The sequence below is a fragment of the Hippopotamus amphibius genome, chromosome 9 (genome assembly GCF_030028045.1).
Source record: "Hippopotamus amphibius kiboko isolate mHipAmp2 chromosome 9, mHipAmp2.hap2, whole genome shotgun sequence".
NCBI lineage: Eukaryota > Metazoa > Chordata > Mammalia > Artiodactyla > Hippopotamidae > Hippopotamus > Hippopotamus amphibius.
Window position 1 is genome coordinate 122,095,017 of NC_080194.1, and position 14,681 is coordinate 122,109,697.

At 54.8% G+C, this 14,681-nt stretch overlaps 1 protein-coding gene across 9 annotated transcripts in view; it reads right to left on the bottom strand.

Annotated features, from left to right (window-relative positions):
* IFT140 (intraflagellar transport 140) overlaps positions 1 to 14,681 on the bottom strand; it is a 72,710-nt gene that overhangs the window by 1,325 nt on the left and 56,704 nt on the right. For 8 of the 9 annotated variants that reach the window (XM_057747592.1, XM_057747589.1, XM_057747590.1 and 5 more), the window contains 11 exons: positions 12,237 to 12,414; positions 11,506 to 11,696; positions 11,058 to 11,153; positions 10,696 to 10,828; positions 10,477 to 10,620; positions 9,975 to 10,103; positions 9,714 to 9,896; positions 6,613 to 6,819; positions 6,222 to 6,434; positions 5,962 to 6,128; positions 4,703 to 4,844 (listed from right to left, as the gene is read on the bottom strand). In XM_057747592.1, the coding sequence (XP_057603575.1) occupies positions 4,703 to 4,844; positions 5,962 to 6,128; positions 6,222 to 6,434; positions 6,613 to 6,819; positions 9,714 to 9,896; positions 9,975 to 10,103; positions 10,477 to 10,620; positions 10,696 to 10,828; positions 11,058 to 11,153; positions 11,506 to 11,696; positions 12,237 to 12,414 (1,783 nt within the window). Of the gene's footprint in view, positions 1 to 4,702; positions 4,845 to 5,961; positions 6,129 to 6,221; positions 6,435 to 6,612; positions 6,820 to 9,713; positions 10,104 to 10,476; positions 10,621 to 10,695; positions 10,829 to 11,057; positions 11,154 to 11,505; positions 11,697 to 12,236; positions 12,415 to 14,681 lie in introns of all 9 variants that reach the window. The other variant, XM_057747593.1, reaches the window with a different exon arrangement.

A 14,681-nucleotide genomic window follows, 5' to 3' on the forward strand; every position in this document is an offset into this window, starting at 1 on the left:
GGCCAGTGGGTGCTGTGGTGAGAAGCCTGGCCCAGCGAGGGTGGAGGTGTTTGGGTAGCCGTGGAGTTTGGTGCGGGGGGGGGGGGGGGGCTATGCTGAAGGGAGGGGGTGGGAGATGGCGGGGAGGCCAGAAAGAACACGTGGAGCGGGGGTACAGCTGGGCGCAGCAGTGCACAAGGAAGCAGCATCTCCAGAAGGAGGGTTAGGGGTCTGTCAGGACTGTGGTGCTGTGAGCACGAAGCAGGAAGGATGTCCTGGGGTGAAACGGGGCGACCCTGGAGCAGCGGCGGGGGTTTCTGTGCCCGCTCTCACCCCCATCCTAGGAGGAAACTCATGCAGACCTATCCTTTCTCAATTTACTTATAGATTTTAAAAAATGTAGTTACTAAAGCCCACGGGCTTCAAACAGGGCTTGAGACAACAAAGAATTTGGTGAAATACTTAAAAATCTGAGTTTTCTGTTAATTTTGAGGATTCGGTGGTCTGAGCATCTCTACAGTCCACTTTTGTTTCATTCTCCAAAAAAGAGGGAACCTGTTGGGATTCACTTCAGAGCTATTTCCTAACAACAAAAGGGGTCAGTTAGTGGACGTGGCAGGGCCGAGAGGACTTGAGGGAGTGGGCTGGGAAGTCAGAGTTCATGGTGCTGACCCCCAGGCCAGGGGTCATGGACGCTTGGCTTTCCTGGGAATCTGGGAGCTGTGCCCCGTGAGGCCAGCATGGCCCACTGGCAATGCTTCTGAAATGACTTGTCAGTCCTGGGTTTGCAAGCACTTGGGAGAGGAAGGCGGGGGTGCCTCGGGGTCACTGTGGTCTCACCAGGAAGTACCTGCGCGAGACAGGCCGTGGGCAGAGCACGTGGGCTGTAGCACAGTCTGTGTGCTGCCCTTTGGAACATGAAGGGAAAATGCAACCGGGTGGGGTTCTGCTGCTGGTTACGAGAGGACTAAGACCAAAAAGAGCGAAGACAGAGGCTTCCGGTGAGGGCGGGTAACTCATATTAGACCAGCCCCTCCTCCACACCAGAAGGACAAACTGGGCAAAACGTAAAGGCTGTGGAGAACGGCCGTGGGCAGGTGGGCTGGGGGAGCTGACACTTGGGGTGAGTTTTCTGCTTGTAGTAACTTCTGCCTCAGGGAGGCCCAGTCAGGGCCGCTGGGGGAAGTAAAAGGCACATAGAAACCACACTCTTACTGGCCAAAAGAACCAGGATCAGAACTTCGTCCACCACAGCAGCTGGCACATGAGGAAACAGTGAAGAGGTCATGGAATGGGAGCCCAGATTCCGAGTGGGCTCTGCCCGGACCTCTGCTTGACCCTGACTCTGCATGCGGTGGGGACGGGCCAGACGCCAAGGAGCCCGAGCAAAGCTGTACTGGGCAGAAAGTCCTGCCACCCACTATGGGGGGCTTACACTCTGGGCTCAACGAAGATGGCTGCCTAAGGAAAGAAGGGCAGAAAGAGGACATAGCAGAATCCAGGGCCTCTACGATGTGTTAGCCACCATGCCCAGGATGCAAAAAATTGCTAGACGTAAAAAGAAACAGGAGGGACTTCCCTGGTGGCACAGTGGTTAAGAATCCGCCTGCCAGTGCAGGGGATGTGGGTTTGATCCTTGGTCTGGGAAGATCCCACATACTGTGGAGCAACCAAGCCCATGTGCCACAACTACTGAGCCTGCGCTCTAGGGCCTGAGAGCTACAACTGCTGAAGCCCACATGCCTATAGCCTGTGCTCCACAACAAGAGAAGCCACCGCACTAAGAAGCCCATGCACTGCAATGAAGAGTAGCCCCCACTCGCCACAACTAGAGAAAGCCTGTGCGCAGCAACAAAGACCCAACGCAGACAAAAATATAAAAAAAGTAAATAAATAAAAATCATTAAAAAAAAAGAAACAGGAAAACCTGATCTATACTCAAGAGAAAAGACAAATAATGGAGACCATCTCAATATGATGCAGATGTTTGAATTAGCGGCAAAGACTTTAGAGCAGCAATTACAACTACGCTCAAGCATATAATTCATTCATTTTAAATGAATGAACAAATAGGAAATTTTAGCAAAAAAATAAAAACAAAAAACTGTAAATTCTAGAACTGAAAAATACAAAATCTAAAATGAAAAATTTGTTGGAGAGGTTAACAGCAGATTGAAGATAGCCAAAGTCAGTATATCTGAAAATAGTTACGTTATTTAATTCAAATGATAGGAAAAATAGATCAATAACAATGAACAGTAATTACAAACATGTATCCACTTAATATGAAAAGGCCTAACACTTAATTGGAGGCCCAGAAAGCGAGAATAAGGCAGAAAAAATATTTGAAGGAAAAATAATTATAAATTTCCCAAATACAGGGCTTCCTAGGTGGCTCAGTGGTTAAGAATCCACCTGCCAATGCAGGGGACAAGGGTTTGATCCCCTGCTCCAGGAAGATCCCACATGCCATGGAGCAACTAAGCCCGTGCACCACAACTATTGAGCCTGTGCTTTAGAGCCTGTGAGGCACAACTACTGAGCCCACGTGCTGCAACTACTGAAGCCTATGCACCTAGAGCCCATGTTCCACAACAAGAGAAGCCAAGGCAATGAGAAGCTCACGCACCGCAAAGAAGAGTAGCCCCCGCTAGCCGCAACTAGAGAAAGCCTGTATGCAGCAACGAAGACCCAATGTGGCCAATAAATAAGTTAATTGAAAAAAAAAAAAAAAAACAAATTTCCCAAATACAGTCACAAAAGGATCAAATTGTTTCCAAGTAAGTTACCCTCATCCCAGAAGAAACCTCAACAATATTTAAAAGAACACACACACAGACACACGCATACATACAAAGACTCCATCACTCCACAATCTAAAACATTTACAGTGTTTGGAATCCAATAATGATCAGGCCTGCAAAGAAGCAGGAAAATACGAACCACAACAAAGAGAAGAATCGACCAATAGAAACATTCGGATATGACACAGGAGGCGAGGACTTCACAGTAGTAAATACTTCGCATGCTCAGGAAGGTAGAGGATAGAGTAGCAGAGTAAAGAGACACAAGAGATGGAGGGAGGAGAGCCAGTTCAGACCCACTAGGGGTGCAAGTATGGATGAAGCAACAGCAGAGCGGAGTCTGCAGAAGGAAGATGGTCGACTTTCAGCAACAGCAGAGCAACTGCCCCAAATGAAAACAGGAAAAATTCTGGGGAAAAGGAGAATCAGTTGAGCCAGGAGCCAATATATACAAGTGATTAAAGTCTAGAAGGAAGGGGGGAGGAAGAGGAATGAAAGGGAACTGTATACAGACGGGGTGAAAACAGGGCACTCACGGTCTGATGCAGACAATGTCCAGGCCACAGTCAAAAATAAAGACAAACACCCAGTGTAGCGAGCGGAGGGGTGTGAGCACCCTCGGGAGGGAACCTGAGCAGGGACTCGCACTGCGGACAGGGCACGTTACAACCACAAAGCGACACCACCTATCTTGAGGCCACCGCGAGCTGCACATCCACTCACATAGCACTTGGACTTTCCTGAGGAGATCGGTGGTGATCTTAGCACATGGATTTCTTTGATGTGTATAATGAAATGTGTTGACATTTGCACAACCCAGTGAACCAATATTTTCCAAATGACCACCGTGATGTTACAAAATCATGTACGTGTAAAAGATCCAAGACAGACCAACGGGTTTGAAGGTAACAAGTACAGGATACGCTGACATGGTTTCAGATTGCTCATTGCAACTAACTGAGGAGACGCCGCTTGGGGAGCATGGTGTGGTGTCTGAAACCTGTGAGTACCCGACAGGCTGCTGCAAGGTCCTCCCCTTTCCACCTACACACCAGTGTGAAGCTGGGTTTTCATCACAGACTTCATATTTCAGTGAAAACAGCCTATGTTACCACAGTGGATGCAGAAGCAGACACCGAGAGTCAGGCTGTCTTCTATGACACCAGACAGTAAAGAGATTTGCAAAAATGTAAAACAAAGCTACTTTTCTCACTAAATGTCTTTGTTTTGGAAAATACAGTTATTTTAAATAAAAATGTTATCTATGTTACTATATAGTGGGTTTATTTTACTTTTCAGTAAATTAAATATTTTACAAATTTATTAGTTTATTTTCTAATATAGTAAGTATTGTAGATATAACCCACATAAATAAAAGCTCTTAGGGTCCTCAATAACTTCCCCAGCATGAAGGGGTCCCAAGACCAAAATGTTCAAGAACCATTCTATTAAACTGAATTATCAAAAGCCTTCCACAAAGAAAGCTCTGGGACCAGAGGGTTCACGTATGCATTCTATCCTACATTTAAGGAAATGACATCCATCTTATGTAAACACTCTCAGAAACTTCAGGAGGTGGGCACCCCAAGTGTTAGCAAACTGAGGAGTGAAGGATGTCTGTGCCTCCTGAATGTCTCGGAAAATACCCATTTTATCTATAAAATAGAAATTTTAAAATATATAGAATGAATAAATAAATGCGGCAAAATGTTAAAAAAAAAACCACCGTGAATCTGGTAAAGGGAACACCTGGGTTCTATTATTCTTATAACTTCTCAGTTGGAATTATTTCAAAATAAGAAAGGCTGAAAAATCAAAAGCAAAACCGGGACGTGGGGAGAAGCCTCCCCAACCGTAAGCTCTGCAGCTGGGATCCCCCCATCGACCTGCAACCCCGCAAGCTCCAGGCACAGCCTCACCGTCTGCAGGTCCTCCATCTGCACGTGGCGCTCCACCAGGAAGCCATACACGTCCCCGATGCGGACGGTGCTGTCCAGGTCTGGCTCCTCCAGGAGCAGCTTGCACTGCCTGACCGACTCCTTGGGATCCTCGGTGTATGTCCTGCTGGGAGCAGAGACATTCTGAGCCCCAACCCAGGGCATGGCTGCCTGTCGCGAGGCAGGGCAGGCTCTCAGCCTGGAGGATGCAGCTTTTGTGAAGGTAATTCCCGTGAAGTAAATTAATTCATTACTGGGTCAATTCATAATTTCACTAATTTGTTTAACAAAACGTACTGACAGCTCTCAGGGTGGGTGCTGGTGCTGCACTAGGCAGCAGAGGGAACAGCCTGTCCATGCCAGTCCCACCCAGGGAGCAGCCTGGAGGGGGACCTGGGGCAGAGGGGCAAGGGTGCAGAGGGGGCATGTCGCCATGGAGAGGTGGTCAGGCAGGGCCACCTGGGCAAGAGCCAGTGCAGTGCCGCCCAGGGTCTCCACAGTGCTGTGTGTGTGTGTGTGTGTGTGTGTGTGTGTGTGTGTGCGCGCGCGCGCGCGCGCGCGCATGTGTGCAGGGGTGGGACCAGGAGGCCCCGTGAGCACCCTGCAGGCTGGCCCTCTAGCCCCCATGGGTCCCCTCCCTCTGTCCAAGCACCCTGCCCTGTGGCCGCGCCCCTCCCTCCTGTAGCCCCAAAGGTCCTGAACCTACACATCCAAGCAGGGGGTGGGGGGCACCCTTCAAAGAGCCCCACTCCATAAACAGCACTCAAAATGTTTTTGGACTCTTCTTTGGAAAGCCTGTTCTCAGGTAAGGAAAGTACTTTTACTGGTTTAGGCAGAAGCTGAGCCCTGCTGCCCACACAAGGGTCTCGCAAGCGCTAGACCAGCTGCTAATAGGTAAAAACTGGGGTCCTGGACACATTGGATTTGTGGCCTGTCCTAAAACAGGTGGCATGCTGCCCGAGTCTCCACTGCATGAGCCACCTGGGCAGGCTCCGGGCTCCCCTCAGACGCAGCCTCTCCCGACCGACCCCAGCTTGCCTCCCCCAGCACTACCTTCCTCCCTCAAAGGTCTTGGGCTGTTTCTGGAACAACCTCCCAAGAGCTGGCCCGGTTCCACAGCAACCAGATGAACCCCGATATGCATGGAGCCATGGTTCGCTCTGGCCTTCCTGTCCATCTATCCAAAGAGCACCTTAGAAGAACGTCACTGGAGAAGGTACTCTGCCCCACGGCCGACGCACCTGCGGGCCTGCGTGAAGCGCTTCACCAGTGTCATCTTGCTCTGCAGCTGTGCCAGCCTGGCCTCCTGGTCCAGTGGGCTCCTGGCCTTGGCCTTGGACAGGCACTTGTAGGCCTCGGTCAGTGCCCCGTGGGCCTTGTCGTAGTTCTGGTACTCGTCGATCTCCACCTGTCAGAGGAGGCGTCAGACCCAAGCCTCCACCCCCCCTCCCACCCACTGCCACCCCTGCTGCCCAGAGGCCCTGGAAGTGTGGGTCGGTACCTGGGCACAGGCATCATAGAAGCCAGCCAGGAGGTCCAGGGCCCGGCCCTTGGTGTAGAAGCTGATGATGCTCTTCATGATCTCTGGGTCCTTCCGCCAGTCCAGGGACTGCAAGTAGTTGGCCGCCATGATGTAGATCTCTTTTTGCCTCGAGACACCCGCAAAGAACACGATTTTCTCGGTGTCCCCAGACTTGAGCAGTGCTCTCATGGCCTGGATGGAGAAAGAGCTGGGCTGGACCCCTTCCTGACACGGGACAGAGCTCCCACCTGATGCTGCAGGCGCGGCTTCAGAACAAGTGAGCTCCAGGCTGCAAGGTCCTTGCAGGCACCCTTGGAGCCCTGCCCAGGAGCTCCCCACCATGGGCACCCACGCACCGGGCTGTGCTCACCTTCAGCCTGTCCCCCGCCTGTGTGTACTTTTTGGTGGCCAGGTGGTAGTTGCCCTGGCGCATGCAGCAGCTGGCGACCTGCTCCAGCAGCTCACGCCGGGACTCTTCAGATAGCTCCTTGCAGTCCTTGGACACTGTCATCTTTTCAGCCATCTCCTCGGTGATGGTCAAGTTCTGCTCCAGGCAGAGCTGCAGGGCTTCGTGATACTGGGAAGGGCCACAGAAACCGAGGAGGGGCAGTCACCTGCAGGCGGGAGGAGGGCCATGCCTCCCCACCACCTGGAGCAGGGGGAGCAGCATGGCCAGCTGGGGGCACGTGACCTTCTCTCGCTATGGACACTCTACAGGCAACCAAGGAAACGTGCAGCTTGAAAGAAAGTTATATTTGTTGTGGGAGGAAAAGGAAACCTGAAATTAATTTTCTTCTATAATTCTTTTAAAGTTTTCAAAGCAAGGGGTTTAATTAGTTTAATTAACTTTCCTTAAAAATTCGAGAAAAATTTTATAGTCTTCACTTAAGACTGTGTCTTGGGAAGAAAGAGAACTATGTATTGGAGGTGATTCCCCCTGCTGACAGCTGCTCCAGGAACCTGCAGGGTGTCCTGCCCAGACCACAGGAGGTGGTCCTGCAGGTGTGGCAGTCCTTGTGCATACACCACTCACGTGTGTATGAATGTGTTGTTAGCATGACTGCTAACGAGAGGAAGCGCTGGACCGAGGAAGATGTGCTTGTTGCCTGTGGCAGGTGCTGCTGCTGTGTTCTTACCTGTAGCCTGGGCACATCTGTTTCCACTACAACCTGGTGGATTTTCTAGCCTTTCCACTTTACCAGCCCGATTCCCAAACAACGGCCTCTCCTAGCATTTGGTCTGTAGTCCCCTGATTACGAGTGAGGCTGCGTATCGGACCTTCAGGAACCATCCAGATTTCCTTTTTAAAACAAACTAACCATATTCTTTGTCCTTTCCTCTTGTGTCATTGGTAGATTTCTTATTGGTTTATAGGAACTCTATACGTATTAAGAAAATGGGCCTTCGGGCATATAGGTAGAATATACTTTTTCCCATTTTATTATTCATCTTTGCTTTGTTGATGCTGTGTTTTCCATGTGCTATTTTCAAATTTGTATTTGGTCAAATTGGTCAGTCTTTCCCATATGGCTATTGGGTTTTGGGTCAAATTTAGAAAAGGCCTTCCCTCCTTCAAGATCGTACGAGATACCTGTGGCTTCTGGTGGTGCTGGACTGACTCCCTGTGCACTTAGATCTCTCACCTGCTTGTGGTTTCCTCAGACGCAGCAGGTGAGAAGTGTTTAATTTCACTTTTCCCAAGTGGCCACCTGGCTGTGTCAACCCCATTCACTGAAGGGCTCTTCCCCGCTGTTGGGAGATGCTCCTTCAACTCATCTAAATGTGCACATGGGACTTCCTAGGTGGCGCAGTGGTTAAGAATCCACCTGCCAATGCAGGGGACACGGGTTCGAGCCCTGCTCTAGGAAGATTCCACATGCCGCGGAGCAACTAAGCCCATGTGCCACAACTATTGAGCCTGTGCTCTAGAGCCCGTGTGCCACAACTGTTGAAGCCCATGCGCCTAGAGCCCGTGCTCCACAACAAGAGAAGCCACTACAATGAGGAGCCTGTGCACCACAATAAGAGAAGCCACTACAGTGAGGAGCTCGTGCACAATGAAGAGTAGCCCCTACTCTCAGCAACTAGAGAAAGCCTGTGTGCAGCAATGAAGACCCAACACAGACAATAAATAAATAAAATAAATAAATAAATTAAAAAATAAAAAATAAAAAAATAAATGTGCACATGTATGTAGCTCTATCTCTGGATTTTCTAGTATTTCCCACTGATCATGCACTAGACTCCAATTATTCTAGCATTGATTCTAGTTTATGATCTGGGAGGTTTATAATCTTCTTTCCAGATTTTTTCCAGCTCTTCTGGCTTATCTGGTTTTCAGTGTGAAACTATAGAACACACTTATTTAACTAGAGGAAGTCCTGTGGTGTTTTGCCTGGGGTCAAAGTTGGTCTGAGGAGGCCTGAAGGAGGCCAGTGAGTGGGTTTTCCTAACCAAGAATGCAGCATGTGTGCCTTTTCACTTTTTCCAAGAATTCTCCTGTGACTCTTAGTGAGAGACCACACTGCACATGTGATTCTGGCTGCAGGAAAAAAGATCTTCTGATTAGGACAGGCTGATTCTGTGTGGCTAGCCATTTTCTACATCTCTATCCAGTTTCTATCAAGGGGAATTTTCTCCTTAAGGAAGACGAGTGCACATTACCCATTAGGATGGCTACTATCAGAAACTAGAAAAGAACATGTTGGGGAGGATGTGGAGAGACTGGGACCCTGGTGCACCGCGGGTGGGAGTGTCAAATGGTTCATCCACCATGGAAACAGTGTGGCGGTTCCTCAAAACGTTAAAGCAGGGGTACCACTGTGCCCTAGCACTTCCCTCTCTGGATAAATTCCCTGGAGGTTAGGACGCCGTGCTCTCACTTACTGAGGGCCCAGGTTCCATCTCTGGTTGAGGAACTAAGATCCCACAAGCCATCCTGGTGTGGCCAAAAAAAAGGGGCAGGGGGTGGGGTGTAGAAGCAACCTGAACATCCACTGTGGCTGCTGGACGAGCCAGGCGCGGTCTGTCCATGCAGAGGAGTACAGTTCAAACCGCCGGACCCTCCGACGTGCACTGCAGGGTGGACGACCCCAGGGGACACTGTGCTCAGGACAGAGGCAGTCACAGAGACAAGCACGGTGTAGCTCCACTGACACGCGTCCCTAGACTCACACTCAGAAGGACCAAAAGGAGGAAGGCGCATGCCAGGGGCTGGGAAGAGTTTTAGTTTTGTGAGATAAATAAGAGTCCTGGAGATCAGCTGCATGAAAACATGAACGTACGTAACACTACTGAGCCGTACACTCAAAAAACCCCTAAGATGGTAACTCGTGTTACGTGCACTTGAAAACGACACACGCAGAAGAAAGCGGGCTCCCCCTTCTTGGCGCCCCAACCCCCAGGGCAGCTGGCCTGGCCTCCCCAGTGAGCCTGTTTGGTGTGGGTGACCGCACAGCCGCAGGGCCGTACCTTCCTGGCGGCCAGCAGTAGCTCCACCGCCCTCTCGTACTGACTGTGCTCCAGGAAGAAGTCGGAGCAGCGAGCCAGGAGGGCGGGGTCTGACTTCTCATCCAGGTCCTCTGCCACCAGCTGCAGGGCCACAAACTGCTGGGTGGCAAAGGCCAGTTCCAGCGCCTTGGAGAAGTGGCCGGCCTGTGGACAGCGGGGGAGCTCTGAGTAGCGCCGTCCGGGCACCCCGTCGTGCCCGGCGCCCAGGGCCCGGGACCTCACCTTGTGGTAGAGCATGACTGCCCGGTCCATCTGCTCGCCCTTCTCCTCGTAGTAGCGCGCGGCCTCGATCATGTCCTCGGGGGAGCTCAGCAGGGCCAAGTTCATGAGCTGGTCGTCCAGGTTGTGCTCCTGTGGGAGCACAGAAAGTTGGGGAACTGCCTGACACGAGGGCTCTCCACCTTTGGGATTCTTCCTGAAGTGGGCCCCTGGGCTTGGACATTTTTATAAATGCAGAGCATCTGATGGCCTCCTAGGCAGGTCTGCTGAGCAGGAGGCGTGAGAGCAGCCTCCCTGCTGCTTAGGAGCCTGGACCATGGGGAGCACCCCGCACCGCCCAGGGGCCGAGCACAAGTGGACAGTGAGGCGTGAGGGGTAAAAACCTGCCCGGGTCGGGTATGATGCTCACAGTACTGTTCTCTAACTTTCTGTTTGAAACTCTCTGAATAGAAGATGGGAAGTGGCCCCCCGCACCGGGCAGCGCCGGCAAATGCTGGGCGCCCACCTTGCAGAGGCGGATGGCGTTGTTGAAGGCCTGGGCGCGTGTGTAGAAGTGCACAGCCTGCCGCACCTCGTCCTGGCTCTCGTACTGGCGGGCCAGGTGGTACGAGGCCGCCCAGTTCCCGGTCTCGCTGGCTATCTCAGCGGCCTAGAGACACCAGGGACAGGGACTTTGCGTGTAGCCCACTCCACCAAGAAGCCCGCCTCCCTCCAGGGCTCCTACCCTCTGGATGTTGCCCTGGAAGCAGTGAACGCGGACCAGGGAGAAGTAGTCGTGGGCCAGCTCGTAGTAGTGCAGCGCGGCGTCCATCTCAGCCTGGCTCTCCAGGTACTGGGCCCACCACCTCCACAGGGTCCTGTGAGGAGCCACACATATGCCCTCAGGCCCCTCTCCCACCAGAAGTGAGCCCGGTCCCACACCAGCAGCTGGGAGACCTGGATGCTGGGGGGACAAGCCCAAGTGAGGTCCCAGGGGAGGCCCCTGCCCGGCACCCTGGGGACCAGCTCTGAGGGGCCAGGGATGCCCCACATGCTTGCTCACGCGTGAGGCTCTGGGGGAAGGACCCCATGGGCCTGGCCACTCACTTGTCCTTCATCTTGTTGATGTACTGCTCCAGGGCCTGCAGGTCCTCTGCTAGCATCCGCGGCACCTCGAAGCAGTGCGTGTCTGACTTCTCATAGCTGTGGGAGAAGAGAAGGCGCCGCTTGCTCCCAGTTCAGCCCCCGAGACTGTCCGGGGACCTGGGAAAGAAGCCGAGCCTCCTGCCTGCAGCTCTGTGGCCTGTGCACCTGACTAAGAGCTCCACCACTGGCACTGCCCGAGGGCACAGGCCTGACCAGTGCTGGTGCTGGTGACGCGCACAGCCATCCTAGAGACGGCAGCCCGGCAGGTCCTCCTAAAGCCACAGAGCTCAGGTCCCCCTGAAGGCCTCCCACGCAGACAGCACCAGCGCAGATCTTCCTCTGAGAACCTCCGTGGCCCCCTCCCTGGGGCAGCAGAGGCAAGAGGCCCCTGCTGCCCGCCCGCACTCACTAGCTGAGAGCCAGGCTGCAGTCCCCACTGGCCTCCAGGTGCCGGGCATAGTTGTAGTAGGTGGTGCGCAGGTGCACGCGGTCGTGACACTCAGCCACCTCGATGGCCCTCTGCCACTGGCCCGAGGCCTGGAGGAGCCTGTTGAGAAGGTCGTAGCGCCCACATTTCCTATACAGCTGCTCCGCATCCTCCTGAGGAAAGGAAGGGTGCCTGCTGGCGCCGACGCTGCCCCCGACAGCAGCCAGCGATCACCAGGGCCCCACGCTGGCGGGCAGCAGGGCGCTCAGGCTGTCAACCCGCCCGCAACCAAGACCACAACACACCCCCACACCCCGGGTGGGACAGACACTTTGAGGGGTGGGGGGAGAGGGCAGGCCCACCCATCAGCCAGGAGGTCTGACCCCCCACCCCGACCCCGTCAGACCTGTGGGTGCTGCCTGCCCCCAGCAGTGAGCTGTGCCCGGCCCCTTGGCCTGTGTCTCCCGCAACTTCCATCAGCCTCTCTGGGCCATGGGGGTACAAGGGGCCGCAAGCTCTGCAAACACACAGGAGCCAGGGAGGGGACCGGCGCGGAGTGGGGCAGCCTTGGGGGTTCCCTCCCCTCTGCCCCACCACCCCTGTTTTGGCCCCAGCTTGTTTGAGGGGGTTTCTGTTCCCCGCCACCCAAGGGCCCAGACAAACACATACCGCGGGGGGAGGCCGGCCTGCCCATCAGGGCAGTACCCACTCACCAGCATGCCCAGCTGTATGGCCAGCATGGCCACCCTGGCTTCTGGCTCTGGCTCCTGCTCGGCCTCCCGCAGCGCTCGGGCCCCACGTGCATGGGCCATATGCCCCAGGCACACCTTGGCGACGTCCAGCCGCTGGGTCTTCACGCACATGCGTGCCATGTTCTCCCAGACAGCCTCGCTGTGGCAGAGGACACACAGCTCTGTGAGTGGCCGCCCCCGTGCCTCAGGCCCCAGTGAGACCAGTGCCAGGCAGCGTGGGAACCTGGCCAGACACAGTCCCCGAGAAGAGGGCCACGTGCGAGCCCAACAGCTTCACTCACAGAGCAACACGGCAAACCGGGGCTCACACGCCCCTCCGGGAAGAAAACAGGTGAGACACCCACGTCCCCGGGGTCCGAGGGCTGGTGTGCCTCTCATGGCCAGGCCTGGGACCCACTCCCACAGGCTCCCTCCCTCGGCCACAGGGGGTCCCATGAAGATGGGAGGGTGTCCTGTGCGCTCTGCCAGGCCCCACCATGCCCCTCGGTGAACACGTGCTTCTCCCCCTGCCCGCTCCCAGCACCTCCGTCCCAGGCTGAGCTCCTTCCTAGTGCTCCCTCCACCCTCCCATGGAGCCACCGGGTTGGGGAGGGGAGTGGGGTCCCTCAACTCCCACGAGGACAAGCATGACACCCAAGTGGACCCTGGCTGTGCGCTGAATGGAGGCGAGGGACCCAGGGCGGGGCCCGCTGAGCCACCCTCTGCCCCCCCACCCCACCGCCCCACGCAGGCTCACTGGGAGGTTTCTAGGACCTGCCTCCCTCCAACGCTGAGGGGGCTCCTGCCCCACCCCCCAGCAGGTCCCAGGATGGCCTCCCCAGGAAACACTGGCAGGAGGGAGGATGCTCAGGGGCCCCTCCTTCTGGGGCTCCATCCCCTGATGACCCCCAGCCCCAAGGAGCACAGACCCACATGAGCCGCTGGTGGGCCTCAGGATGCCTGAGTCACTGTGGATCCCACCCCTCCGTTCTCAAGGGGCCCCTGGGAGAGCAGTGTGGAAGCAGGGTGCCGGCTCTCCTGACGCTTCTCCACGGCTAGCTTTACCCCGTATGAGTCCTGGGGTCGTGCATCCGACTCAAAGTCCATGTGGACACGCACCTAGTCCCCATCTGAACCGTGAGTGCTTCCTGCTGTCCAGGCAGCGCGTGGACTACACCCACATCTGCACCCCGTCAATGTGAGGCAGACGGGCTCCGAGCAGCCCGACTCTTCAGAAAGGCTTGTCCTCTGAGAAGTTCCCAGAACCAGCCTGAGGCCCCTTCTCTTGGGCTGCCCTGTGGAGACCCCGGTGGACGGGCAGTGGTTGACGACTCTCAGCTTCATGTCCCACCAAGCGGCACACGCACTGCATCCAAACCTCCCGGGCATCTCTGCTCTAAACGACACTCCTGCTTGTCCACATGCAGGAGCTGGGGAGGCCTCAATGGGGCCAAAGACCCAGACCACAGAAGACAAGAAGGGCCCCTGGGATGGCACACGGTGGATGAGGGGGTCCTCTAAGGACTCGGTCATCTTGACTCAAGTTCCACTCCAAGGCTAGCCACCTTCCCTGGCCCAGCTGCTCACTCCACCCGAGCCCGAGGCTGGGGGCTGGCCAGAGAGGAGCCCCGGTGGGCGGCCCAGCCCAGGAAGAGGGCTGGATGGCACTAGCCCCGGTGCTGTTCCCGGGATGAGCAAGGCAGGGACTGTGGTTCCTGAAACCCTGTGCTGCCTTTTCAGTGGAAACCAGCCACTTAAAGATTAGCCCAGGATAAGCGATTCAAGTGAGTAAGGTGGGAAATTTATCCTCTTCCAATGGAAATTTTTGGGAAAACTTCCTTTTCAAGGCAATCTACTGCACTGTGTGAGCAGAAACCCCAGCCCTAATCCTCCTCGGAGGGGCTGCCTCCCCGTAGGGTCTTCTGAGCTGACGGTGCAAGGAGGGCAGACAGGACCCCCGGGCGCCTCCCCACCCACAGGGGCAGCCCTGCTTCTGGAACAAGCTTAGGAAAGAGGGAAACTAGCAAGAACTCAGCTGACACGTTTCCTAGAAGCGCTGGTGGGAAAAATCCAAAAGAGGTAAAATCCCTCTGGGAACTGATGGGCAGATGTTTCTTGAGACCCTTGATTCTCCAAAGACCCCCTGCCTTTCAGGAATGTAAACTTGGAGGCCCTGCAAAACTCGACTCAGAGTAAGGAGGTGGGGACTTCCAGGGCCGACCTGGGCCCCTGTTTGGTGTCAGCACAGGCCCAGCTGTGTGAGTCGCCGCCCGGATGGTCTGACCAGAGCAGATGCTTATTCTGATTGCTTATCCTGACCTCTCTGAGCCCCCAGCAGCCTGACGACTTATGCGACGCAGGACAGGGCACCCACTGCAGGACCTGGGCCCTTACCGCCCACACACCCGGTCACCAGCAGACACGGCC